The sequence below is a fragment of the Nesoenas mayeri genome (genome assembly GCF_963082525.1).
Source record: "Nesoenas mayeri genome assembly, chromosome: 2".
Classification (NCBI taxonomy): domain Eukaryota; kingdom Metazoa; phylum Chordata; class Aves; order Columbiformes; family Columbidae; genus Nesoenas; species Nesoenas mayeri.
This window is the reverse complement of record NC_137543.1, coordinates 163,534,294-163,561,512: the sequence shown is the minus strand read 5'-3', so window position 1 is coordinate 163,561,512 and position 27,219 is coordinate 163,534,294. Positions and strand designations below refer to the sequence as shown.

Genomic DNA, 27,219 nt, shown 5'->3' with positions numbered 1-27,219 from the left:
TGAGTGGTCAAAATTACCAGAGCGGGATGTTTCATGCCGATTATGGGGGTATTAGAGCGGTTAGAGGATGCTGCCTTTCTAGCATTATAGTTTGGTGAAGCAAATCGAGTTTTATTGGCTCTTTGTGCTGCGGCTGAATTGATAATGTTATATTACACCTGTTGGAAACCAGTTGCAATGTAAGTCTTGTACTCTGAGTACGTTTCTGACCGTGGTGGTAGCAGAAGAGGAACTTCTAATGAAATGACAGGCTGGTTCACAGTACCACACATTCCTGGCTCTGGTTGGTGCTACCCTGCTGTTCTAACGAGCTCTTGGTTTAGAGCTCACTGTCCATTTTCTGTAGAATTCAGCAGATACTTGGGTACAAAGTCCATTATCTGGAATGCTGACAGGTGCAAATTGTTTACTCATTGCTGTGGAGAGTAAAAGCACATCTCGTGGTGGCTGCTTACAAGGGGGAACCACTTTGTCTATACCTCTTCTGTTTAACGCTATTTTGGCTCTTGTAACACAGTAAAACGATACACACAGTTCACTATGGACCTGCTGCCTTTCCCAAAGACTTCCCTCTCTTGAGTTTGGTTCAGATCTACTGACTTGTCTGTAGATCTTTGTTTTTCTCTCCAGCATTGTTGTTGTTCAGCTTATCAGGAATCATTTTAGTGAATTTAGTGACTAGATATCCCAAAGCACGTGTAGCTTTGGGTAAATCTGAACAGAATGTGATGTACATTGACTGGAAGGTTTGATCTGGGCTGCGCTTGTGCATCCCATCATTGACCTGCTGTCACCCTGTGGAGAGTCACAAACAAGGTGCCAGATTGTGTGATGGGATCATAAGGGATCTGCTCTTCATGGTACTCAATGTCCAGTGTGAAACTGCACTTTTAAATCGAATTTGAAAGTACCGTTTAACTCATTATGATATTTTTTGAAATAGAAAAGAAGTTAACAGAGCACTCGGTCCTTTTGCTGCATTTTTGTAGTTCCAGACTCAGTGGGCCAGGCTTGATACAAGGGGAGGTGAGGACTGGATGCTGGAAAGGGAACGTCGGCATCTGGAATATCTGCTGCTCCCTGCTCTGCAACGCTCTCGCAAAAACTGACAGGGAGCATCAGAGCTCTGTTGAAAGAGCAAGGTTTGGGGACTATTTTCAGATCTATAAAACAAATCCACATGTTATTCCCTCTGGGATTAAGTTTAATTTGATAGTTATTATAAAATAAGCTCAGTTTAAGTTAATTTTTTTCTTACTGGGGCTTAGTTTCCATTTTCCATGTTCTCCAAGTACAGACTTCGCTGTGCAGCGTGAAGGAGCTCTGACGTGTGCTGTTTGGAGTTGTAATTCCTAATCCCGCAGCACGACCGTGGATGTTGCGGCACCACAGGGTGGTGTGGTTGGAACAGACCTCTGGAGATGATCCGGTCCCAGGTCACCGTTGCTGCCCCCGCTGATACTGCTGGTCTGTCCATGAGCCCTTTCTCCAGGAGAATTTGCACACAGGTTGCAAATAGAGATTTCAAAGTGTTTGTCGTCTAACCCGGGTGGTTGCAGAGCAGATGACCATAACACAATTATTTCTCAATGAGCTACGTGGCGAGTTCCAGAAGCAATACCGTCCCGGTATAGTTAATGCGATTGGTATCAGGCTGTGACTAATGGCACAAATGAGGACAAGAGCAGATGGTTCTCCCTGGGGGAGCTGCTCAGCGAGACTGAACTGGGTCACTCGCAATCTGGTGCCTTTTCCCCCAGGCGGGCTGTGCGCTGGGGGCAGCGCTGCAGAGCGGCGTGCGGGATGCCAAAACACAGCTGCCCAAACGGGGCTGCGGGTTCATGTGGCCGGGCCGGGGTGCTGGATATTAAAACGGCACTATTGAGAACTGAAAATCCCAGAGTGTCAGGGCTGGAAGGGCCCTGGAAAGCTCATCCAGTGCAATCCCCCCATGGAGCAGGAACACCCAGATGAGGTTACACAGGAAGGTGTCCAGGCGGGTTGGAATGTCTGCACAGAAGGAGACTCCACAACCCCCTGGGCAGCCTGGGCCAGGCTCTGCCACCCTCACCCCAAACAAGTTTCTTCTCATATTCAAGTGGAACCTCCTGTGTTCCAGTTTGCACCCATTGCCCCTTGTCCTGTCCCTGGTTGTCACCAGCAGAGCCTGGCTCCATCCTCCTGACACTCCCCTTTCCATATTGATCCCCAGCAATGAGTCCCCCCTCAGTGTCCTCTTGTCCAGCTCCAGAGCCCCAGCTCCCTCAGCCTTTCCTCACACGGGAGATGCTCCACTCCCTGCAGCATCTTGGTGGCTGCGCTGGACTCTCTGCAGCAGTTCCCTGTCCTGCTGGAACTGAGGGTTCTGTGCTATCATTAAAGTTTATCAGTTGTTACATTTTAGAAATAAAATTCTATCATTGCTCCCAAATAATTCAAAAACACTTAATATTGGTGAATTATGGGCAATGTGGAATATGACGGGGAAAATAAATTGCAGGAGCTGGTGTTAATATCCAGTGATATTCTAAGTCTTCATTGTTAGTTTTTCTAAAAGGCGCTGATGGTTCCTTTGGAATTGATACCGGCTTTGGAGGAGTTAGGAGCAGCCTAAGGCGGCTGAGCCGCTGCGCTAAGCCAGGGCCTGTCCCCTGCTGTCCAAGATCCTCCCCGACACAGGTCACGGAGCACGAGGGATGATGTTCTGCATCTGCTTCAGTAAAAATGAATTAAGGAGAGCAAACAAGGGATCCGGCTCTTTAGGCGGGCGATTAAGCTCCAGGGGAGGGAAATACTCAGTACGTAGTGGCTTCAATTAAGTCTTCACTGAGTCTGTGCGCTTTGTTAATGGCTTTCCAAAGGTGATTAACTACACTGCCTGCAAACACATGAACTGAATCAGGCGTGAGGCGGTTCCTTGTTCATTTTAGGGCTTATTCTAAGGGGTTATTCACTGGAAGTATTTCTGCTGACACAATGTGTGGGTCCTTCAAGCCGTAGCTCATCTGTGACTGAGGGAATGCTTAAACAGACGATTAAATTGAACATTTAGTGAACGATTTTGTGCCGTTCTCAAATACACACGACAGAAGAACTGTGCACAAGTAGACACACACGGGAAAAGTTATTTTACTTCATTTTTGGCAGGAAGGTTCCTCTTGTGGTCTCCGGGTTGTGCTTTAGCTCTGAAATAACGCAGGCGGCGCAGCCTCCGGTGCCGTGGGTTCCTCCAAACCCCCCGAGCTCCATGGGAGCCCATCGTGATGTACCCACCAATGACGTGGAGCTCCAGAGGCCGACTTGCTGTGCCAAATGTAAACTGCGCTTTAGATAACAGCGGAATTATCATATTCGGAGCCAGGATTTTTCCATAGCTATAGTATTTTTTCCTCTCTATTAAATATTAATATTCAAGCCTGACTTTTGAGAGGTTGTGTGTGTTGCCGTAGTGAGAAGAAAGGAGACGGGGATGTCTTGGGGGCATCTTTAAAGTGTTTGCTGAGCTGAAACTCTTGTTAGTGATTCTGTGTTGATATGTGGGGCTTTGCTTATTGTTATTGGGATGCCAGCGGAGGTTCCGTATCCGCGTCTGCTGGCGATGCCGTCAGTTCTTACCATGCAAGTCTTTTATAGTTTTACTTGTTGACCTAAAGTCAGTTTAACTTCTCGGTGAAGTCCCTGGGCTGCATCAGAAATCACTTACAAGTTCTTCACGTATTACAGAGCAGCGCTCCTTGTTCTTGGAGATAGTACGCAAAACAGAACCAGCGTCCGTAGAGACCGAAAATACTTGGTGCTTTGGGTTTGAAGAGGGCACGGAGAGACGATGTTTCCTTGGGGTGTCTCAATCATCTGCCTCTTGCTGATTTAAGAAATGTGGTTAATTTGGTGTAACACCAAACCCGCTGTAGGGGTTACGGAGCGTCCTTGCTGCCGTGTAAAAGGGATTACGGGGGTTTCTCATCTAAGTCTTCCCCTTCTGTAACAGGAACATGTATCTGCAACCAATCAATTCCTGCTTGTGTTGTCTGTTACGTATTGTCATTAGCCTCATAGGGTTGTGTTGGTATCGGACTGAAAGGCGGGAGTCGCTTCTGTCATTCTCCCGCAGGGGGTCAGAAATGGTTTGGTTTGTTTTCTGATCCCTTCATATTTGAATTAGAGATTAATTTTTACAGGACTCTTGTTCTGAGGTACTGTCGCAGCCTGTGGTTTAGAAGCAAAAACCTACTTGAACCCAGCTGAACTTATTTAACCCCTAACTAATAATTGGCAGCTTAATTTTTCCATATAAATGCGGAATTTCAGCCTGGTCCCCCCGGCGGACACAGGAGCAGAATGATAGAACGGCTGTCACTGCAAGGAAGGGCTGGGGAGCTAATAGGAGAAAACAGTTTTCAAAAGCCATTGACTGCAACCTGCCTGAAGCTGTCATCCCGATTTAAAAACGGCATCGATGATTACAGCCAGGACCAGAAAACCCCAGCTGAATCGGGATCACAGGATCCCAGAATGTCAGGGGTTGAAGGGCCCTGGAAAGCCCATCCAGTGCAATCCCCCCATGGAGCAGGAACACCCAGATGAGGTTACACAGGAAGGTGTCCAGGCGGGTTGGAATGTCTGCACAGAAGGAGACTCCACAACCCCCTGGGCAGCCTGGGCCAGGCTCTGACACCCTCACCCCAACAAGTTGCTTCTCATATTCAAGTGGAACCTCCTGTGTTCCAGTTTGCACCCATTGCCCCTTGTCCTGTCCCTGGTTGTCACCAGCAGAGCCTGGCTCCATCCTCCTGACACTGCCCCTTTCCATATTGATCTCCAGGAATGAGTTCCCCCTCAGTGTCCTCTTGTCCAGCTCCAGAGCCCCAGCTCCCTCAGCCTTTCCTCACACGGGAGATGCTCCACTCCCTGCAGCATCTTGGTGGCTGCGCTGGACTCTCTGCAGCAGTTCCCTGTCCTGCTGGAACTGAGGGGCCACAGCTGGACACAAGATTCCAGGTGTGGTCTCCCCAGGGCAGAGCAGAGGGGCAGGAGAACCTCTCTGACCTACTGACCACCCCCTTCTAACCCACCCCAGGTCCCATTGGCTTCCTGGCCACAAGGGCCCAGTGCTGGCTCATGGTCACCCTGCTGTCCCCAGGACCCCCAGCTCCCTTTCCCCTACACTGCTCTCCAACAGCTCATTCCCCAACTTACACTGGAACCTGGGGTTGTTCCTGCCCACATTCAAGACTCTACACTTGCCCTTGTTCTATTTCATTAAATTTCCCCTCCCAGCTCTCCAGCCTGTCCAGGTCTCTGATGGCAGCACAGCTTCCAGTGTCACCACTCCTGTGTCTGCAGTAGTCTTACTGTTGTACGTACGTACCTTCTGAGTCTCTGTAGCTGGATGTGTTCCCATGGAATACAAAAGAATGCTTCATTTTGGAAAGCATCCATCGAGTGTTCTAAAGGGAAATGATTTTGTGTTTCTCTTTGCCTTGGAACATCTTCCTGGGGCAAGTGTTACTTATCAGCTCTCACCATTGCCTATAGATTGGTCAACAAATGTGCCCAGAGAAGCTGTGAATGCCCCGTCCCTGGTCAAGTCTGGGTTGGATGGGGTTGGAGCAACCTGGTTCCTTCCACCAAACCTTCCTGTGAAATCAAAATAAGGAAGAGTCTTGCCCCAATACTTGCAGAGAATTAGTAGCGAACACTGAGAATCTGTGCTAATGCTTGACCTGTAGCATGTTGTAAATCCACCCAAACTCATCCCGGTTCCTCGGCTGCCGCAGCAACTCACGCATCGTCGGATGCTGCTTTTCCAAACACTTAAGATGGGAAACCTCAAAATGCATTTTCATCGGCAAACAAACCCCACCACATTTGAAATGACGTTTAGAGGCGAAAGGCAGTTCAGTCTTACCTGAAAGACACAAGAATAAACTGATTCTTTTGAGTAAAGCAGGAAAGTTTGCGTCTTTTAGGACTTTATGGTGTTTGTAGGAGCAGCTTCCACAATTATTCCCCTATGGCTTTTCCGATGGGATTTCAGAATCTAGCAAGGAGCGTTGCCACCTGTGCACTTTCGTATTCCTGAGCTGATCACGTGCAATTGTGTGACAAGAACCTTCTAAGGAACTTTTCTTCTCCCTCGGAGCATAAATGTGGAGCTGCAGGTTTCTGTGGGATGGGATGGGCTGGAATAAAGCTCTCTTGGTAAAGCTTTTTCATTGAGTAGGAGGGATGACACTCCTAAGCCCAATTGGGAGCTCTGCTTCTAGGCTTGAAATAGCCGTCTGACTAAATCTAATCTAGACTTCCCCCGTGACATTATTAGGTCACTAAATCCGAACTCCGAGTTAAAACTTCTGCGGAGATATGTCCTCAGTCTCCATAAATTGAATTACGGTGGCAAATACTTCAGATAAGTAGGTTTATCATCTTAAAATAAGCCGAGAGGAAAACAATCATCTTTCAATCAGACCTTCTAGTAATTTTTTCTGCTGTGTGGAAGGGACCTTTGTAAAAGCTTCGTAGAGAACCGTTGTTATCAAAGCAGAACAGTGTCCATCTGGTTTGCTGCAGCGTAGCACACAGGAATTAGCAGTAAAATGAGGATTACAGAAAACGTAAGGCCAGCTAATGTCTTCAGAGGCTTAGAGGTGGATCAGGGCTTTTCTCCAGGAGTTTTCTATTGCTGTGGCAGGGGGTGTTGGAGCCCGTGATCCAAATAAGCTCCTTCTTCAGCGCCCTGTACATTAAATTGTACGAGAGTGTCTGTTCTCGCAGGTCTGACGTGCTGGACACGCAGCACGAGGCGGTGCAGACGCTTCCTCTTGTCCTTTCTTGCAAACGTGCTGCAAATAAATGGGGATTTCTTGGACTTTTGAACAATCTATATGCAAAATACAGGGAAGAAGCGGTATGTTATTCAAACACCTTAGTGGTGCTCTCCATCAGCGTGCTTGCTGGCATCCGCGCGTGTCAGAGGCCCGCTGTCATTCATAGGAACATTTAAGATAAGCGTTTTGTAAGGGAATAACTTAATGAACCAAGGCTTAGCACCACGAGATGTGTGCTCAGCACAAGAAGATACTAAGTGCTGTTAAAACCCGTGTTTCTCCTGAGGTGTGCGCGTCTGACACGCTAACACAGGCGGTTTAATTGTTTTCTCTGTTTTCCTGCCTCACTTTGTCTCTTGTACAGCGGTTGGGCTGCTGTCCCATCTTCTGTTGGAGACGCCGAAGTGAGATGGGAAGACAACCGCTCGTCGGAAGGCAATCCCTAACGCGAGGGCACAACTCTGCCCATATCTCTGTAACAACTATTTGAATGCCAAAATAACAGTAAATAAGAGATACGAAGGAGTAAGAGGCAGCAGCTGAGACAACCTGCCAAGTGTCCAAATAGCTCATATGATAGGTTTATAGAAAGATTTGGATTGCAAGGGACCTTAAAGATCACTGAGATCCCACCCCTGCCATGACAGGGACATCGTCACCAGCTCAGGGTGCTCAGAGCCCCGTCCAGCCTGGCCTGGGATGTCTCAGGGATGGTTCATCCACCCCCTCTCTGGGTACCTGGGCCAGACTCTCACCACCCTCAGGGCAACAATTCCTTCCTCATGTCCGGCCTGAATCTCCCTCCTTTAGTTTAAACCATCATCCCTTGTCCTGTCACAACAGGCCCTGCTCAAAACTCTGTCCCCATCTTTCTTCTTGTCCCCTTTTAAGCACAGAAAGGCCACACTAAGGTCTCCCCAGAGCTTCTCTTCTCCAGCTGAACCCCCCAGCTCTCTTGTACCTCCTCACAGCTGTTTCCCAGTTGACTTGTGCTCTTCAGTTTTGAGCTCTGTGGAGAGGAAGGCTGCTTAGGTCACCAGATGGAGGGTTTGGATGACCAGTTGAGAACCAGAGGCTGCGGTGCTGTGGGTGAGCAGCCTGTGCTCCCGCAGAGGTCTCCTCCGCACACCCCTGGACAGTCTCTTTCTCCATCAGTCAGTACTTAGGGCTCCAGGATGGGAGTCATGGCAGAGGCTGTCTCGTGTGGTTCCTCTGAAGGTTCAGGTCGCGGTTTAACACTGAGGAGTTTAACTCAAGTTAGTGTGGTTTAACTCCTGGAGCAGCCCAGGGAATTGTGACTGCCCGGAGAACCTAAGGGCTGGTTTGGCGAGCCCCGCACATCTCACAGCGTCCGTCAGCAATACCTGGAGCCCTGGGGAGCACTGAGCACCCACCCAGGGCTGTGGGCTTCTTCAGCATCCGCACTGGAGGTGCAGCTCCTGCTCTGGCTGTACAGACCATCTCGGAAATGGTGGCTTTTCAAAAGCTGGGTGTCTGTCCTGTGCCATTGTCCGAGGTGTGTTCCTTCACCCTCAGCTCTGTTTCTGCTCGTTTGGATGGCTGTATTTTGGATTTAGAGGAAACGCAGAGCTTTCAGCTGGTCATTTATGTTCTTTCCTTGCTTTATATCCAACCACCAACCAGCTGATGTGCTCAGACGCGATTCACATCTGGTTTAGCACCTAATGAGGCAGCTGCGGTTGGACCCTGAGGAGCTGCACCACAGTTCATTTCAGTGAGAAGCTGCAGAGAGTGTTGGGGTTTAACTCGGATCTTTTCATCGATCCGCTCTTAGGCCAAACCCACAGGTGTTGGTGTCACCACAGCTGAGGAAGCAGCAAGAGAATGAAGGATCAAGGTCTGAGCGAGACCAGTGTCCAGGAACATCCACCACACAGCTGCACCTTCTGGGCCGGGTTCTTTCATTTAAGCTTCATTGTTCAGATCAGATTCAAGAGATTTGTTTTGAATGTGTTTCTGAGGGCTTGGCTGCAATTTCAGGGAGCTTGGGGGAGAGCTGTGTTTGGAGGGACAGCGCAAAGGGCCATGTAGGACTGGAGAACCAGCTGGTCACGTTTTTGCAGAGCAGCAGGTCTGAAGGGTGAGAAGTGAGGTCTTGGGGTTTCACATTAAACTGCTCACAGCCTCAACTCAGGTGGGCTTTGGGGCCAGAAATAACAAGAGATCCTTAATATTCAAAAACGGCGTCAGTGCTTTAGCAAATTTGCTGCTTCTTAGTGTTACTTGTTGTGTTGAATAATTATTTTGAAGTCTGCTTTGGAGAATCCTGGTCGTTGCAGCACCTGCAGCACAGAATTGGACTGTGCAGTGGAGCTGCCACGCGTGCCGATGCTCTGGACGGCCCTTCTGCCCAGAGCGGCGCGGGGTCTGGTGCTGAGGGGAATGCCGAGCCTGACAGCACCGTCATTGGGGTTAATCATGTTACCGACAACCATCTCCAGGATCAAATTGGCTGTATCGGGAACAATGTTTTATAATCCTGCGACTCACCAGTGGGAATTGCTGTAGGACTTGCAAACTGCACAACTGTGCATTCAACTGTCCCTTATGTAGCTGAAATTGAGAGACTGGGTGGTTTCGCTCTGCACAGGTAGAGTGAGGCGTTCAGCAGCGCAGAGATAATGTGATGTTTTGTCATGCTTGTTGGGCTGAAAAGAAAACCAGTTAAACTTAAATTTGCAAGTAAACTCAATTTTTTAAAAAACTCGAATTAGTGGAATAAGCTTTTAGTCTTCCAGGAGTTTGTGTTGCGTGTCTGTTGGTGGAAAACAGAACATTTTAATTAACTTTGCAATAAATGTTGGGTATGACAAATGGATGCCAAGGCGATTCTAAATGCTTTACTTACTTGTTTTCTCAGATGGAGCTGAAGAAGAAAAGATGGAAACAGAGACAGATGGGCAGCAGCCCGAGAAGGTAAGCTCGGCTCGGCACGCTGGTTCTGAAAAAGTAGTTGTGCTGCTTTCAAACCTGAATTACTATGTTTTAAAATGCCTGCTAAGAGAGGTAATGACGTGTTCAAAGGGAATGGTGGTCAGCCTCCACAGCTTCGTTATCTTACGAGTGATTTAGTCTCAAGTTATATTAGAGATGTGTCTCTCACTGGGCAAAAGAGGAATGAGACATGGCTGTGTGGTTTTCTAGTCCTTAGAAACGAAGGTTTGGACAGTGAGGAAGTGTAAAATGGGCAGTATCAATTAATGATAGAGACCCAAGCGGCAGGACATTGGTGTTGTGGTTTGTGGCTGGCAGGGCTGTAAAGCAGAATGGCTTTGAAACCTTGCCCTAGAAAAGTTTGTCTTGTGACAAATTGCCTTCCCAAAGTTGAATACTGAAGATCAGAGAGATCAGAGCTTTCCAGGGAAGGCTGAGTGGTGTGGAGCTGAACAGAGACCCCGAGTGCAACTCCTGCCCCGGCTGCATCGCAGCTCTGCAGCGCCAGTGTGAACTACGGATCCGTTTGGTCTGCACAGTCACCTCCAACTTGGTGGCTGTGGGCTGGGGAGATCTGTCTGACTGCAGCAAGGTGCCCGTAGCTCAGCTCATCAATAAAATTCCTCATTACACAACTCTGGGATTACTATTGATTTATAGGTATGTGTATTGTGTACTTTTTGTATTAGATACGATGCATCCTGCCTGTAAAGATCAGATATTTAGAAATTAATCCCTTCAACGTGTTGATAGTGCCTATGAGAGGAAACGGCCTCAAGTTGCGCCAGGGGAGGTTGAAGTTGGATCTGGGGAACAATTTCTTCCCCAAAGGGCTGTGGGACATTGAACAGGCTGCCCAGGGCAGTGCTGGAGTCACCAGCCCTGGAGGGCTGGACAGACGGACATGAGGTTCTCAGGACATGGGGCAGTGCCGGGGTGGGTTATGGTTGGACTCCATGATCTTGAGGGGCTTTTCCAACCAAAATGATTCTGTGATTCTAACAATGCAGATGTTTGGGGTTTTTACATAACCCCGTGTCTACATCTCTTAAATCATCTATAAGAACAGCACTGGCTCTAATTAAACTCAAATTCAAGTAATATCCTGGAATTAGAACATCACTCTGCTAAACAAATAGCGGTGGACGCTTATGGAGTCTACAGCAACAGGTGACATTTCTTTCTTGGGCAGAGCTTCAGCAGACACATTATTCCACCGAGCAGAATAAATAAGAAACATACAGGTTTGGAGTATTTTCAAGGGGAAAAAAATGATGCTTCCAGTCTTAAGCATGAAGTTGAGGTACTTAGTTTTAACAAGAAATATTTTCATTTTACTTCCATTTTGCAAACTCTCTTCCACCAACTCCTGGACAGAAACAGCCTCCTGTAACACGTAATTCAGTCATCGCATTTATTGCCACAGGCTGCTGTTGTGACCACACGTTCTGCAGAATTTGGGGCTGTGAGGACAGGTGAATTCTGTACAAATCGTTAACACAACAGACACTGGAAAGGGTCTAAATCTTCTGCACGAGCTACAGGAATGAATGGGGGCAGCACGGGAGGAGACGGGGGCCAGAACGTGTTCTTATGTCATCTTAGCTCAGAATTTCTTGTACCTTCAGGTGAATTTTGGCCTGGGTTACTGAATTTGATAGACTTCTGTCCAATATAGTGCTTACTTTGTTTATTCGAGTTTCTGATATAATTGTCAGAGTAGGCTTAAGTGTAGCGCTCAGCCTTTAAAATCCAATCCCTTCCTTTATGATAGCGACTTAATTTGAAAGCTATAAAGCAAGTTAACTGTGAATCTCTATTCTTCAAACAATCTCTCATCCCATTAGGTTGAAAGCAAAGCGGAGAGTGAAGTTGAGGAAGGCGATAAAGCACAAGAAGGAGACGATGAGCGGAACGCAGAAAAGGAGCAGGACGGCGAGGCGCCCGCGGAGCCCAAGCCAGGTAGCGGCTCCCAGCTGTTCCTCCAGCTGTGGCGGCTTTAACAGCCTCTTTCTGAAGAGCCTGGAATAGACCATCAACTCAGCTGTGGCAGGAATATTTCCTCTTGCACATCAGGCTGCTTCATGGTTCAGTAGTAAATATTCCAGTTTAATTTCGCTGCAAAGCTCAGGCACTAAATTCTTTCCCTGAGCTGGTTTTAGAGCTTTCTTTCGCTCTGCTTAGTGACTGGGGAAGAAATTGCCATAGCAATAGGCTGTGACCCACACATAGTGCCTGTATTCTGCACCATTTGGTCATTTTAGATGCGAAGAAATGGGACCGCTCACTTCTACCCTTATCGGTTAATTCAGCTTCCCCACAAAGTGATGCAGACCCTTTATTTTGACAGGCTAAAGAGTACTGGGGTTTTTCCTACATTATTCTTATTTTTAACACATTTCCCTTGTACCACATGAATGTATTGTTTATCCTGGAACTTACATTTAATATTTTAGCGTCAGGTAGAAGACGACACGTTCAGATTTACGTACAGGAGTAGATACAATAATGGAGTTGATGTGCGAATGCAGCCAAAGTTGCTCTGATGAGTTAAGCTGGCGGCACAGGGTGAATTGACAGGATTGAAACTAAAAGCATTTAAAGTTGCCCCGTTTGTTGGGTCAGATCCTCTTGGACTGGAATTGTTCCCCGCTCAGCGTTTGGTCGAGTAGCAGCGCTATCATGCCGCAATATGACGGTGTGTGGCTGAATTAATTTGTTTGACTAATAGCAGCGGGCACAGTGTCGTTCCTGTCCCGATGCGATGCTGTTAACGAGGGGACAAGGGACGTAACGGCCTTGGTGGGAAATCTCTTTCAGAAGAAAAGGAGGCGGAAGAGAACAAGGAGAACGTTGATGCGAGCAAAGACAAAGAAAGCGAGGCTGGGAAGAAGAAAGTGGAGCACGAGATCTCGGAAGGAAACGTAGCGACAGCTGCAGCTGCTGCGCTCGCCTCCGCTGCCACCAAAGCAAAGGTTTGTTTGAGCCAAACATCCCCTGGCTCGATTTCCAGTTCACATTAGAACTCTTCTTCAAATGCTCCTTTGTTCCAGATCTGTGCCATTCCGCGTTCTGGTCTCTAATACCTGGAAGGAGCAGAAGTGCCATCTCCAGTTTCTTCTGCTTGAACTCCAGAGTGAAATAGTGCACAAATTTAATTTAGGCAGCTACTCTTATGATGGTGAAGTTGATGAAAATCCCTATGAAACGGCCCCAAAATGTGTGTGTCACTTTTGGAAAGGCCTTTCTGTGCTCGGCAGGTCCGTAGGGCTGGGTGACAAAACCCTCGCATTGCCTTTTTCCTGGTGCTGTTCTGTGGACTTGGCACGAACCGCCTGTAAAACAGTGTGATGTTCAACAGTTTTACTCTGTAAACCAGCGTGATGTTCCATTCCAGCATTACAATATTTACAGACACCCATTTTTGTGTTAGGAGCTACTGTGTGTCATTAAACTTCTCCTTGTTTGTCTGTAGTCTCTTAATGAGCGGTGAGGTTTGTATCCTATCTAATAGCTTTTCTTTACCCTATAATTACTAATTGCACGTTGTCCTTCGCTTTCTTTTTGCAGGAACCAGACCGCCTTCGCTTCTTTCAGAATATCTTGTTTCAAAATCCATTTTTTCTTTGCCTTTTCTTTACATTCAAGCTCTAGTTTGGGTTTGTTAATCACTTTTGGATGCAGCGCCAGGTTCCACCTCACCTGCTTTGTAGCTACCAAAAGCAAGGCGTGGATGGTGGTTATTTCCTGATGGCTTTCCAGGCCATAACGAGGTGCTGCATTTGTTGTACCAGCTCTTGCAGTCTTGATCTTGGACTCTTGTAACTCGAACATTAGGCTTTTTTTCCCCACTGATCTCCTGCTTTCCCTCCTTTGGCAATAACGAGAGCCAGAGGGAGAAGGGACTTGGCTAATGGCCCTTTTCATTAGGGTAATAATATTCTAGAAGAATTTCAGCGTTATGATATATTATTTCCTGTAATATAATGAGGATGTCCAGGTTCAGCAGGGATTTCTCTTTCCACTTGCACTTAAAAATGCAGGAATATTAAGGCTTTGAGTGAGCTGTGTATTGGTTGAGAGTTTGGTTCTTTGTGATAAACTCAAGACCTGGCCACAAGAAGAGCTGTTCCAGAGCTGGTTTATATCAGAAGACTTTGTATCAGTTGACTTGTGAGGAGAAACGGGGGTAAAAGGCGAGTTTTTACAGATTATGGCTTCTGTTCAAACGATATTAGCATTCAAGTCCCGTTTTCCTCATTTTCTTCTCAGCCTGCACTGATTTAGAGATCTGTTTTTTCCCCTTCGGTGCGTGAACAGCACCCGATAGGACCCATCCCCTCGCCAGGTTGCTCTTGGCTTTTCTCGCTTGGATCCATCGCTTACCTGCCAAAAAGGACTGTCCGTGAGTTTTCCCATGGGTGTAAATGTTGCTGATAAGCTTTATTCCCAGTCTTATATGCTCCAGCCTCTGAGCATCGTACCATCGAGCACTTCCCTTTGCCTGCTGAATGAAAACCCGTTGCTTATCAGCCCCTGTTTTCACGTGTTGTAGGTATTCAGAAACGTAGGATTCAGGAATAGAAGGCACCCTGTTGCTAAAGTCATATTTCTTCTTTCTGCAGGCGGCCGCGTCCCGTCTTCTGTCTACAGGCAGGTCTAATTATGGCTTTAATTGGTTTCTCTTTGCTGCTGCTGGAGAAGCTCGCTGCAGGACCTCGATCATCTGGTGCTTGAGCGTACGCGTGGCAGGACGGGGGTTTCCCGTTCTGTGCCTTAATTTCGGTATTTCTGTGTTATCTGCCACCTTTACTTGTGTTTCATTCATCAAAGACAGGTTTTATTCCCTCTTGACCTTCCAAAACAGAAACTGGGTGAAGCATTTCATCTCCTCTCACAAAATAGGAGGAGGGAAAGAAGAAGTAATAATATTTCCTGTGCCTGTTGCAGTTTCAGTGAACTCAGCCAGCATTCTGGGCCCCGGATAGCATCATGTACCATCTTCTTTTTCACTTCTCTGTCATTTATAGTGCATGCAGCAGCATGTTTATCATGCAATTTAAATCGCTATTAGTTTCATCTCACTATTCTTCAGCCAGCAGAGAGGTGGTAATGATTAGCTCTTGATCCATGTGGGAGCGCTGGGTAGTGCCAGGCTAAGGGTGGTCTTTTTAGGAAGAAACCTGCATGATCACTTCCTCTCTAGTGTGCATTTTGAGACCTGTCTTCTTACCGAATCGTGTGCCTTGCTGGTTTTATCTTCATCTGGTTTCATTATTACCTTTGCACACATCAAGCCAGGCAACGTGAATCAACAAAGGTGCTTCTGTCCCTCTGACTTCTCGTACAAACGACTCCGTTTTACTAAGCTGTGCTAATTGAGGTTAAATTTTCCAGTTCTGTCAGCTCTCGGTTCCTTTAATTCACATGCGCACACCGCTGTTTGGTCAGGATTTAATTGAACAGCCTCTTGAATTTCACTGTCCTGTGCTGTTAGATGAGTTTGGGGGATCCTTCCAGCTCTCTGAAGCTGATTTAAAACTAAACGTAAAGTCTTGAACATACGTTATGTAGATTTACTGAAGACCTGTTTTATTGCTGACCGATTTCCAGGGCTGAATGCTGTCAAATGACACAACAAATGAGCGATGGCAACACTCTCATACCTTTCTGAGAAGTTCTCTTTAGAACTGGGATTACCAGGGAGCTTTACAATGCTGCTTTCCTCCAGCTCCGTATTCCTGCCGGTTCTCAGCCGAGGTTTGGGGCACAGTTTGCTAAAGATGAGATCCAGCTTTGCCTTTTTGCCTCTTTGTGCTCCCCTTGCCCCCAGCAGCCAGCGCTCCATCCCACCGCCCGTGGATGTGCCGCTGAGGACGTGTTGGACCCCGGTCAGGGAACATCCTGTGGCTGTGAACACGGGGACTCCCGGGCCTGCACGTCGTGGGCGTTGGGTGTATTTTCATTTGGAACAGCAGGCTTTTCACAAAAGCTGCTAGAAGGCGTCATTAACATGCCTTTCACACTTGGAAAATGGAAAACGCGTTCATAGGCTGTCTCATACATCACAAATATACACACATATTTGTATCTTGTACCATTTATCTATAAGTGTGTATATGTAAATGGGGTAAAGCTGAAGCCTTTTTAAAAGCCTATTTGCCTCTTTCTGGAGTTTGCTTTTGCAATTTAAATGCCACTTTGCCTTCAGCTTTCTTCTACAATAGGAATACTATGCAACCTGGTTGTAAAGGAGACTGGAGATGGTGGTGGGGTGTTTGGTAACAGTTCCTGCTGATATCTGTGCAGAAACCTCTCTCAGCTCTCACCAGCCAGAGGTGGAACTGCTGCGCAGGGAAAGCGGCACGTAATGAGAATACATTCAACAAGATATTACCATGTAGCTCCTCGTTTACTTGAGGAGAAAAATATTTTAATGGCTAGTTGGCTTATTTATTCCCTTCAAGCACTTTATTTTGTGAGTTGTGCGTAAAGCAGAGCCCTGTGTTTCATCCTCAGCACCTGGCAGCGGTGGAGGAAAGGAAGATCAAGTCCCTGGTTGCCCTTTTGGTGGAAACGCAGATGAAGAAGCTGGAGATCAAACTTCGCCATTTCGAGGAGCTGGAAACCATTATGGACAGAGAGAAAGAGGCGGTAAGTAGGGGCACCGAGCTGAAATTCTGCATGAAATCAGAGATGTGTGTGTGCCAACAGCTGCAAAACTGACAACTTCAGGTGATCCTCGCCTTTCTGCGGGTCTTTTTGCCTCAACTAGAATTCATAGTTACTCCCCGTAGTAGTGTTTGAGCTCTTTCCTTTACCCACATCTTCCCTTAGCATAAGCAGCAAACTGGCAGTATCCTGAATTTGCTTCCTAATCCTGGCTATTGGCATCTAAGCAGGAATGTGGAATTGATCCTGAGCCTTTATGTGAGAGGTACAAGTGGCTTTTCCATGTATCTGAGGTACAAGTGGCTTTTCCATGTGAAGAGAGTGAAGTGGATGGAAACCTTAATTTCTTAAGGGAAGGGAAAGCAGTTCTGTCTGCTGCTCCTTCCTGGAGATTTGGGTTTGAACACGTAGTTCAGGGTTTTTGTGCTCTACGTTCTCCGTAGCTCTTGGGAAAGTCCTCCACGTGGGTTGGATTTCTATTGTGACACTGTTAGCAACACCTTTCTAGAGCCTTTTGTATCCCTAAGATGAGGGTATAAGATGGCAGAGATGCTCTCGCTGCCCGTCGGTGTCTGGATTACACATCCCTTACAAAGGATTAATTCCCATATAGTGCTACAGGCTTTCCCAGAGGCGGTTTGTCCCCAGCTACCGTAAAGATGACCCAGATTTTATCAGAGGCTGGTCATTGTTTTATTTTTCTGTTGCGTAGCCGTCTCACTTTTGCCAATAGGCAGTTAATCGAGGTGTGTTTAAGATAGCAAATCATAGTTGTAGGGTTTTTCGTGTTCGCCCTTCCATGCGAGTCGAATGGAGTTCGCACGGTCGCTTTGGCGCTGGCCGCGTTGATGGAGGTTGACAAGCCGTGTGCCTGTGTGGCAGCACAGCGTCGGGAGCATTGCTCCGCAGCCTCAGCCGCTGCAGCGTGCGCTTTGCCGCTCACACTGACTGGCAGCTCAAGAAATGGACCTAACTATTTCCAAAAGGTTCTCCATAGATGTCTTTCTTTGGGGATATATTCTGTTAGTGACAGGGGGATTTTTCCAGTTGAAGGCATGTGACATTTTCCATTTTAAAAATGTGCATACAAATGCTTCCCCGTGACTTTCTGGTGGTTAAATTCAGTCTTTTCACCTGGCACTGTGGATATTTAGTGGTTCTGCCCCAGGTTCCTGCATCTGCTGTAACCGCTTTAGGAGCAGGTTTATGGACACGACGCTGGATTAGCATCAAGACAACTGGTAGTAAGGTATTTTTCTCTTGGAGAGTCTGTTAGTAATTGGCATTTGCCTCTCACCTCCCAGAACTCCCTTCTGCCTGCAGCTTTTATTCATTAAAAGCCATTGCATACTATGCATATGTCCTTATTTTCAGCACGGTCTTTTTCTCGTAGTAAAGGTGATTGTAAGCGTTACAAGCAATGTGTGCTGCGGACTGGAGGGCGTTAGATTTGGGGGAAAAACACATTGACTTCAGTGTTTAAGCTGAAATAGTTTCAGTGCTGCCCACTGTGTGTCTCACCGGGGATCCTGTTGGTGGCAGGAGCCTCGTTGACCCAGAATTTATAACAGCACATGGATGTTTCTTTACCCATTTCTGTTTGGGGAGGAATTACTTGCTGAAGATTAAATTGTAGGACGATGATGGTTGTGATAGGAGTACACATTAAGTGCTGGTAATAGTCCCTTCTAATTGTGAATGGCTTTGCAGCAGTGCGGAAACGTGCTGTTGTAAGTGTGGAGGTTGTCAGGAGTGTGGTATTTGTGGTTACAAACCAAAGCCGGGGCTGGTGTAGCGGCTCAGGTTGTGCCCTCGCTCTTGCCCGACAGCACCGCGGGCAGAACGGGGTTCTGGGAGGTGAGGGGCAAATGCCAATTACTAACTGACTCCCCAAGAGAAAAATACCTTACTACCAGTTGTCTTGATGCTAATCTGTGGTCGTGTCCGTAAACCTGCTCCTAAAGCGGTTACAGCAGATGCAGGAACCTGGGGCAGAAACAAGTGCTTTGGGTTCTGCAGCAGTTCGAAGAGCAGCTTGTGTTCTAACTTGGGTTTATTTGCCTTTTTCCGCTGCCTTTTCCCATCGTGGGGCGGGGAATGTGTGGAAGGGAAGTTCTCACTGCTTTTCCAAGCTACAAGGTGTGTTTTCAGACACCGGATGCTTGTGAAGACTTTGTTTTAAACTGTAGTAGGTGACCATAAAGAGAGCAAAGCAGGAATACAGAAGAGCACAAAAAGAATAGAAGAAGTCTGGTGTAGCCGTGCTTCTTGCCTGAGCCTTTGTTACGGGTCACTTGCAGTAATTCTCCCCAAACTGCCCGTCGCCTCCCGAATCTGTTGCCACACATGCACAATTACACCATTGGTGTACGTGTCTCTTCATTTTATCCAGTTCTTCCCGCTAACGTATCAGATTGGCCAAGGAAAAAGGAGCCACGGCAGCATGAATAATCCCATTGTGGTCCCTGCGCGCGGCGAGCGGGCCCCCAACGAGCAGGATGTTTTATTCATCAGGCTCTGTCTGGATCGGGGGGGAATGGCTGTGGGGTTTTGTTTTCACCCGCGCTGTGTCGGCAGCAAACTGGAGCTGGGCTGGGGGGTTTGGGAGCTGCAAGGTGCGAGTCTCCCCGGCAACCTCCTTGCAGCTAAATTATGGAGTTTCTCTTAAAACACTCATTAGATATTTGTAAACCAGTCACGCAAATCCACACGTCCAATTGCTTGAGAGTAATAGACGTAGAAATGCGTTATGATTTGTTAAATAAGTCAAACGTCATACGCTTCCTTAACCGTGACATGATCAGGCAGATAAATGCCCAATAGCAAGAAATATTGTGTGTAGCTTGGCTTTTCATTTGGGGCTTGCTCAAAATTGAACAAAGCGCCTATTCTATGTTAAATGGTGTAAATTACTGGAGGGTTGTTTTAAAATAATACACTTCTTAATCATTGCTGTCTGGATATCATGATGTCCAGGTCTTACACTTCAAGGTCCAGAGTAGGATCCTGTGTGTAATCCCTGTGCCCCTGCTATTACACATTCTGCTTCGATTTTTCCCCTAGAAAATCCCTTTAGTTTCCCGTTCTGCTCGTTTCGACGTGCAGAAGGTTGACAGCAAAACGTGAAGTTTCTTCTAGAAGTGTGTTAAGGCTGGATGTTCTGCACGGTGATTATTGAGTAGCGTGTTAGTTGTGTTACTGAGAGATTCTATAGGACAAGACAAGGTGAGTTCATCTGTTCCAGCTGGAAAATAGTCTGGACCCGTTACCGAAAGCTGCTGCGAATCAGACAGCTGTGTGGCGATAGGATAGGTGTTCGAGTTGCAGAAACGTGTTTTAAATGTGTCGTTGTTTAATATTTTCTGTACCTGTTTTTGCTGCAGCTGGAGCAGCAGCGACAGCAGCTGCTGACGGAGCGCCAGAATTTCCACATGGAGCAGCTGAAATACGCCGAACTAAGGGCTCGGCAGCAAATGGAGCAGCAGCACAGCCAGAATCCCCAGCAGCCCCACCAGCACTCGGGAGGGCCCGGGCTGAACCCCCTGGGGACAGCGGCACATCCGGGCTTGCTGCCCCACCAGCAGCCGCCCCCGTACCCCATGATGCACCATCAGATGCCGCCTCCTCACCCACCGCAGCCAGGTAAGAGCCGGAGGGACGGAATCCCTTTGCGTTCGTCACCGTGGGAGAGACACTGCCAGGTGAAGCGGCACGAGGTGCCATGGGTGGTCTGGGTTGTGTGGCGCTGCTTAGAAAACAGAAACACGGTTTGCTGGGAAGATGAGCTCTGCTCGTACCGCAGCCTCGTTTTATCGCTCCTGCTGCCGTGCCAGCTGTGCAGGTGGAGTTTAAGGAGGAGATTTCCTAGCAATGTATATACATACCCAAAAAGGAGGGAATAAAAGAGCCAGATTGTTGTCATTAGCACCCAGCGACAGGGTGGGCGCAAATGAAAACGCGTGAAATTCCATCTAGATGCAGGAAAATTTCAGTTTCCCTATGAGGATCATCAAACCCTGGAGCAGATTGCCCAGCGAAGTTTCCATCCTCAGAGATAGTCACGCCGAGCTAGAAAGTGAAACATGGAGCTGCCACTAGGTATAATTTTCAAATGCTTTTTAGCTCGTTTGTATTCCCTTCAACTTTGATAATGCCCAGTGATTTCTGCTCCTTCAAAAACAAACACTCCCTCAAATTCAGCTCATGAACCCCCCCTGTCTGTATAAGAACCCTTGGGGGAAGGAGCAGAAGATTCCAACACCCCCGTGCCCCGTGCGGGGCTTTGCTGCCCTTCGGTTGGGTTTGACACCCCGTGAGCATCACAGAACCGCCTTGGTCACAAGGGTCACCCCAAAGTCCCCGTCCAGCCTCCTGCTCGGGGGTTCTTGAGCTCTGGGTGCGTCCAAGGGTGCAGATATTCGATGTTGGTGGTACCCAAGGATGGAGGAATGAGGTGGTGATGCGAGTGCCTTAGGAGGGGGGATGTCCACCGGGCATAAATAGTATTACTGCCATTGATTCAAAACAACTATTTGTGCTTAATGGCAAAACTAACAGCCCTGCTGTTAAATAATTAAGTTACTAACGTTATTTACAGTCTCACTTTGAAACCATTTGACTGTTAAAAGGGATTGGAACTACCAGATACTGTATTTTTGCTGGGAAGATGCTTGTGGGAATGAAGCTTTTCTATGCTTGCTAAATGTTGTTGAAATGATAGTTTAAAATAGCATAGCACCTCTTGGCGTGTAGTGGATTGATTAGACTGCAACATAGGAGAAACACGTCTGTCAGTTGTCAACTATGGGACCAAAAACCTCATCAGTTATTAGCCAAAAATATTTCAGATCATCTTGTATAGGCTGCTGCTGAAGAAGGTGAAAAGTTTGGGGTGTTGTAATCAAAAATAGGATGTAGCAGCAAGAAAGGCTGCGGGTGGCTGAGTTTTCGTGTTGGGAAAAGACCTGTGGTGAGCGTGTGGTTTGGGAAGGAGCAGAAACACACAGTGAACCAACAGGATTCGCAGGTGACCGTGACATTGTGAGGCATCTGATCCAACCGCGGGAATCTCCACAGTGATAGATGGTGATTCAGTCAACACGCGCAGTGATGCTGGGTGGAGAGGAAGGTCAGAGTTGGGCATCTCTTAAGCCAGTTATCGTTTAGAGGTGAGTCAGGGCGCTCCTGGCATCACTGTGCTCTTGCGGACCAAAAATCCTGGTGTGGTTGTGGTTGCTCTGTTTTTTGCAGAAATGGAGTTGCGAGAGTGATAAAATCTGGTGTGTTTAGATTCAAACGACGCCGCAGCTCGATGCGCCCGTGGCGCGGTATCGACAGCTCGGGCGGCTTCACTTGCGGCGGGATGAAGAAACGTTCTGTGAAATGGAAAAATGGCAAATTGAAAATGGATTAAAGGAGGGAATCATTGCATATCATTAGACCAGCTCTTACTCACAAGCTGCTATTGAGACTGAAAACGTAACAAGATTAAGTGCATTGTCGTATTCACTAGGGGACTAATAGAACTTCATTTCTAATATATTCACATCCTTGCTTCACATAATACCTTATTACTTCACCCCCACCGTAATCAGGCCCTGTGTCCCCGGTGATCCCTCTTGGTGTATATTGCGGGGAGCGTGGCACTGTGTTAATTAGGCAGTACATCTCTTTTTCAGATTCAATTAAAATGAGTCAATAGATTGACTTTTCCACCACCCGTCCGGTTAGGGGGTGACGGACGGCGCTCAGCGCTTCTGCTTCCCGCAGCGGTGAAGCTCCTGGTGCCGCCAAACCCCACCGCATCCGGGACTCAAATCCTGCACTTACCCAACGCTTTACTGCTTTAATATTGTAGCGAAGGGGAGAATTTGGAGGCCCTTGGAGAGCTTGCAGGCAAACCTCGGTGCTGCTTCTACCACCGTGACTCACAAACCGACCCGATTCTCTGTTTCTGCGCAGAGTTTGACTCCGCTCAACAGATCCATGTATTGTCATGGGGAAATCCCTGCTACGTATTTTCCTTACGTTCACATTTTTAGGGCAATTGGAGTGTATTTCTTGGGGCTTTAATAGTCCAATATTTTTACAACAGACCTTCGTGTACGTAGAACAGCAGCAACTTTTGCTGCTCAGTTACTAATTTAGGAACCTTTTAAACAAACTGATGAACTTCACTTTACTGTCCACACATCTTTGTCATAAGCTCCTCCGCTGCAAAACCGCACACGAGTCTCTTGGAGTGTTGGACGTGCCAGAATGTGGAGTGTGTGTGTAGATGAGTTTCCCCTGGTAATCCCCGCTACAAGATGCAGCAGAAATCAGAAATCTCTCCTTTAGCTGCTCCAAGTCCTGTAGACAAAGCCCAGGATTCAGATGTGATTTATAAGGAGTATTTTCCGTACGGGAGCCCTTGGCTGCTCTCCAGTAACAACCCGCTGCCCCGAGGTGGCCGCATTTCAAGGAACCTCAGCACTGAATACCACAACCTATTGGTGTGTAACGAGGTTTTTGGCTGCAGGAAGAGCCGACCCGCTCACTTCGCCGGGAGGAAGATCCCAAACCGTGAGTGGTAACTGAGCAGCACCGGTGGAAACCTTCCAAAGCACAGCCCCGGGCTGGAAATACCTTTGCAGTTTCCTCTTGAGCTGCGCGGTTTTAACTCCAGACTTTACCTTGGTTCTTGCTGATGTTTTCAAACAGGTTTCTGACCTTCATAGTGGCTAAAAGTGTAACTGTTGGTTCAGCAGACCGTGAAGAGCACGCTAAGTCGGATGTCTTTAAAGTGATTGATGGGAGCTGAAGAGATGGGAGGCAACGCCGTGGTGAGAGGATCTGAAAGGGCGTTTGTAAATGGAATTAAAAATATAAGATACTGCTTACGGCTTTTCTGGATTCAGAAGCAGTTAAGCCAGCTCTCTTAACTGAAAGTTAATGGTAAAGCTCTTTCTAGAAAAACATTCTTTGGATTAGGTGTCAGTCTGGACACATCTGGTGAACATCTGCAGTGAGGGGTGGTCTGGGCACATCTGACAAACATCCGCGGTGAGAGTCAGTCTGGACACATCTGACGAACATCAGCGGTGAGGGTCAGTCTGGACGCATCTCGTGAACATCTGCAATGAGGGGCAATCCGAACACATCTGGTGAACATCAGCAGTGAGGGTCAGTCTGGACGCATCTGGTGAGCATCTGCAATGAGGGTCAGTCTGGACACATCTGCCGAACATCAGCGGTGAGGGTCAGTCTGGACACATCTGCCGAACATCAGCGGTGAGGCTCAGTCTGGACACATCTGGTGAACATCAGCGGTGAGGCTCAGTCTGGACACATCTGCCGAACATCAGCGGTGAGGCTCAGTCTGGACACATCTGGTGAACATCTGCAATGAGGGTCAGTCTGGACACATCTGCCGAACATCAGCAGTGAGGGTCAGTTTGGACACATCTGGTGAACATCTGCAGTGGGGGTCAGTCTGGACACATCTGACGAACATCAGCGGTGAGGGTCTGTCTGGACACATCTGTGGAACATCTGCAGTGAGGGGCAATCTGAATACATCTGGCCAACATCTGTGGTGAGGGGCAGTCTGGACACATCTGGCGAACTTCTGCAGCGAGGGTCATGGACACACCTGGCGAACATCTGCAGTGTGAGGGTCATGGACACATCTGGTGATCATTTCACCTTGATGACCAGAATTACGCTGCTGTTTTCAGGCACTGATTTCAGACAAGTCCCGTTACTAGTTCCTTCCCCACCTTTTTTAACTTCATTTCAACTGATCTTGTTTTGTTCTCTCCCTTCCCCTGGAATGAAGAGTTTGAAGACAGTAAAAGAAGACGGGCTTCCAATTTCGCTGTGAAAAGCTGCACCTTGTCATCATAATGGGAAATAAAATTCCCATTTCATCCCATGTTACCAGCCGGTTGTGTCATTTGAAGCACGTTATTGATTTCTCAGTGCGCGGTTCTGGTTATCTGGGAAATGATGAGAAGGGCCTGGTACCAGTGATACTTGTGGAGTGTAACACGAGAAACGTCCTGAAGCTCTTAGAGGAAGAGAGAGAGATATGTATTAATAGCCGTCATTAATTAACTCCTCCCTTCAGGGGGGATTTTCGGCTAGTTGATAATTTCTGACCCAAAGCAGAGTTGGAATAAGGAGCTACGGATACACTTTCCACTACAGCCGCACGAGCAACTTTAATAACCTTTTTCGCTCAATATATTTTGCATAATTTTCTGACAATGGTTGAGATATTAAAAAAAACTTTCAGTCATTTAGAGCTGGTGGATTTTCAAGTAAGTTTGTGCATTTCATTATTTAAAAGTTGTGGGTTTAAATCGAGCTAGTGGATGCTGTTTGCTTTCCTATTGCGCTGGTTGCGATTCTGGAGGTTTTTTGGTACAAAGGAGGATTTGGAGTTCGCGTCCTTCAGGTAAATGTTTTCTGAGAACTCTTTGTTCTTACTCGTGGTTCATGGCGCTCGCTGCCAGGAGGCGAATGGAAGGAAAGCAGATTCACAGGGGTGGTAAATGGCTTTGCAGCACTTACCGCGGCGCTGCAATACCAGGTAGTTGTGGGTTTGCACCGTGTTACGGCGGCTGGCGATGCAGGAAAATCAAAGCCACGGTGGGTGCGCTCTGCTGTGTTTCTGAATGAAAACCTGAGCCCTTGTGGGGTGAGAATGGGAAGTAAGAGTCAACCAGGGGATGGGCTGAGATTAGTGACTTGCACCTCAATGTCAACTGAACAACTGCAGAGCTTCTCCAGTCAGCGTGAGCAGCTCCCGACTCCTCGCAAGAATCTATTATTGAAGCTGCGGGAATGTTTGAAGGTTACAGAAGGGTTGTCCTTGCCGGCGTGACACACAAAGTGGCTTCTCGACAAAGCATTTCTCATCGTATGTGGTTTAGCATAGAAGAATCAAGGTGAGCGCTCAGCCAGGAGGCGGCGTGGATGCCGGTGCCCCTTGGCGTGCTCCGGTGCCCCTTGGCGTGCTCCGGTGCCCCTCGGCATGCTCCGGTGCCCCTCAGCGTGCTCCGGCGCTGGGCGAATCACGCCAGCAACACGGTAACGCAAGCGAAGAGGAAATTGTGCCTCTCCCCCAAGGGGCCACGCTCAGTGAGTTATTGCAGTTAATTATTCACAGTCCCGGGCGGCGGGATCGTCCGCTGCAGCGCACGCATGGGGAGGCCATGCCGACGGAAAGGATGCATCTGGGAGGTTGCAGAAAACCCAGCAATCCGTATTTGTCCCCAAAGTGTCCGGTGGGAAGGAGCGCGTCTGGCAGAGCCGCCGTGAGGGCGTTTCCCGGAGCCATTCCCTGCCATTCTCAAACTGGAAAACCGCTCATGAAGTCATAGGAGAGGGAGATTCCAGTGCTGCACGTGCCCGGCGGGGATGGGAGGAAGGTCGGAGCGCCCTGTTCTTCCTCTCCCGCCCTGCACGCAGCGCTGGCCGCGCTGCACATGTTCCTCTCGGGGTTGTGAGCAGGGCGAGGGTGCGCAGGAGGGTTTGAATGGGCTCCAGGCTTCGTGCATCGTGCCCCGGCGGCTGCTGCAGCCAAACGAACATACTAAAGCTGTTTACCACTCCAGCGCCCCTCGAGTGGCTGATTTAATAGAGGTAGAGGCTTATTTAATAAAGATAAATACCTTGGAGATCCTTTAAAAATTGGTGCTCATCCATTTCAGCGTAACGTGGATCCGCAGTTGGCAGTTTGCTAATGGCAGGACGCTCCACAGCACGCATTAGAAAACGCTACAGTCTCCAGTGTGTAAAGGATTTTTTTTTTAGCCTGCTAAATCTCATTTTATTGAACCTTTTGACTTTATCTCCTCCTGCGTCTGCTGTTTTTAAGCTCTCCCCTTATGTAGGTCACACTTCCACATTTTATGCTTGAGCCACTGTCTTGAAGCGATATCTCTTGAAACCTGAACAAAACGTGTGCTCTGTGGAAACAGGGCTGCAGTCTTTGCCGTGGTGGTACTGGCGGGTTCTCCTTGCTTGACCTCAGGTTGGGTGTTGCTTGGTTACTGCTCAGCCTCAGCACTTTGGGGTTCTGGGGTGCGATAGGGTTGTTCCTCTGCAAGTACCTCAAGCCACTTCTAAGGTAAAATTTGCACATATCACATCAAGAATGCCAAAAAACCAGACAACCCACCCTGCACTCAAAGGCTGAGGAGCTGCCCAGCCTCCACGTGTCTTCAGAAATGCTGCGGTCCCATTGATTTTTAAATCTCCAAGATTAAAGAGAGAAGAATGCTGCCCAGATTCCTTGGGCCAGGTAGCAGGGAGCATCGCTACCACATTGGATGACGTGCTTTGAACTTATGAAGAAACGACATTTGAAAGTTTAGTTAATTTCTGTTTAATGGTTGATAGTTGATATAAAACATAGTCCGAGGTTGGAGAGGTCAAGGCGCCTGTCAAGCAGCAGCTCCCAGGCTGGGGATGTCTCGGTTCTCACCATTCCTGGTCTTTTGAAACAAAGCCGTGCACCAAGTTTTATGTTCTTATTCCTCAGTTACCCTCAGTTTTGCCGGTGAGTAACATCCCTGGTAGCTGTGAATATCTGCTCTCTTTGCTACCACATTCTCTAGGTCTTTGGGCCACGTTTTGTTTCCAGTTTGCTCATCTCGCTCGGGTGAGTTCATCTAATCCAGACACATTCTTCACCGTTTAAGCCTGGCTTGCCAGCTCCGTTCCTCTGTTCCCTGGCAAGCTGGACTTTGCACAAGTAGGTTGTGAGCACGTGTGT

The 27,219-nt window shown here is 47.8% G+C and overlaps 1 protein-coding gene across 1 annotated transcript in view; it reads left to right on the top strand.

Annotated features, from left to right (window-relative positions):
• The window catches only part of SMARCC1 (SWI/SNF related BAF chromatin remodeling complex subunit C1), a gene marked incomplete at its 5' end in the record, with an annotated part of 74,068 nt that overhangs the window by 41,756 nt on the left and 5,093 nt on the right, over positions 1 to 27,219 (top strand). Inside the window, 5 exons of the mRNA XM_080340538.1 lie at positions 9,709 to 9,764; positions 11,630 to 11,744; positions 12,603 to 12,757; positions 16,302 to 16,436; positions 19,838 to 20,096. Of these exons, the coding sequence (XP_080196664.1) occupies positions 9,709 to 9,764; positions 11,630 to 11,744; positions 12,603 to 12,757; positions 16,302 to 16,436; positions 19,838 to 20,096 (720 nt within the window). The remainder of the gene's footprint in view (positions 1 to 9,708; positions 9,765 to 11,629; positions 11,745 to 12,602; positions 12,758 to 16,301; positions 16,437 to 19,837; positions 20,097 to 27,219) is intronic.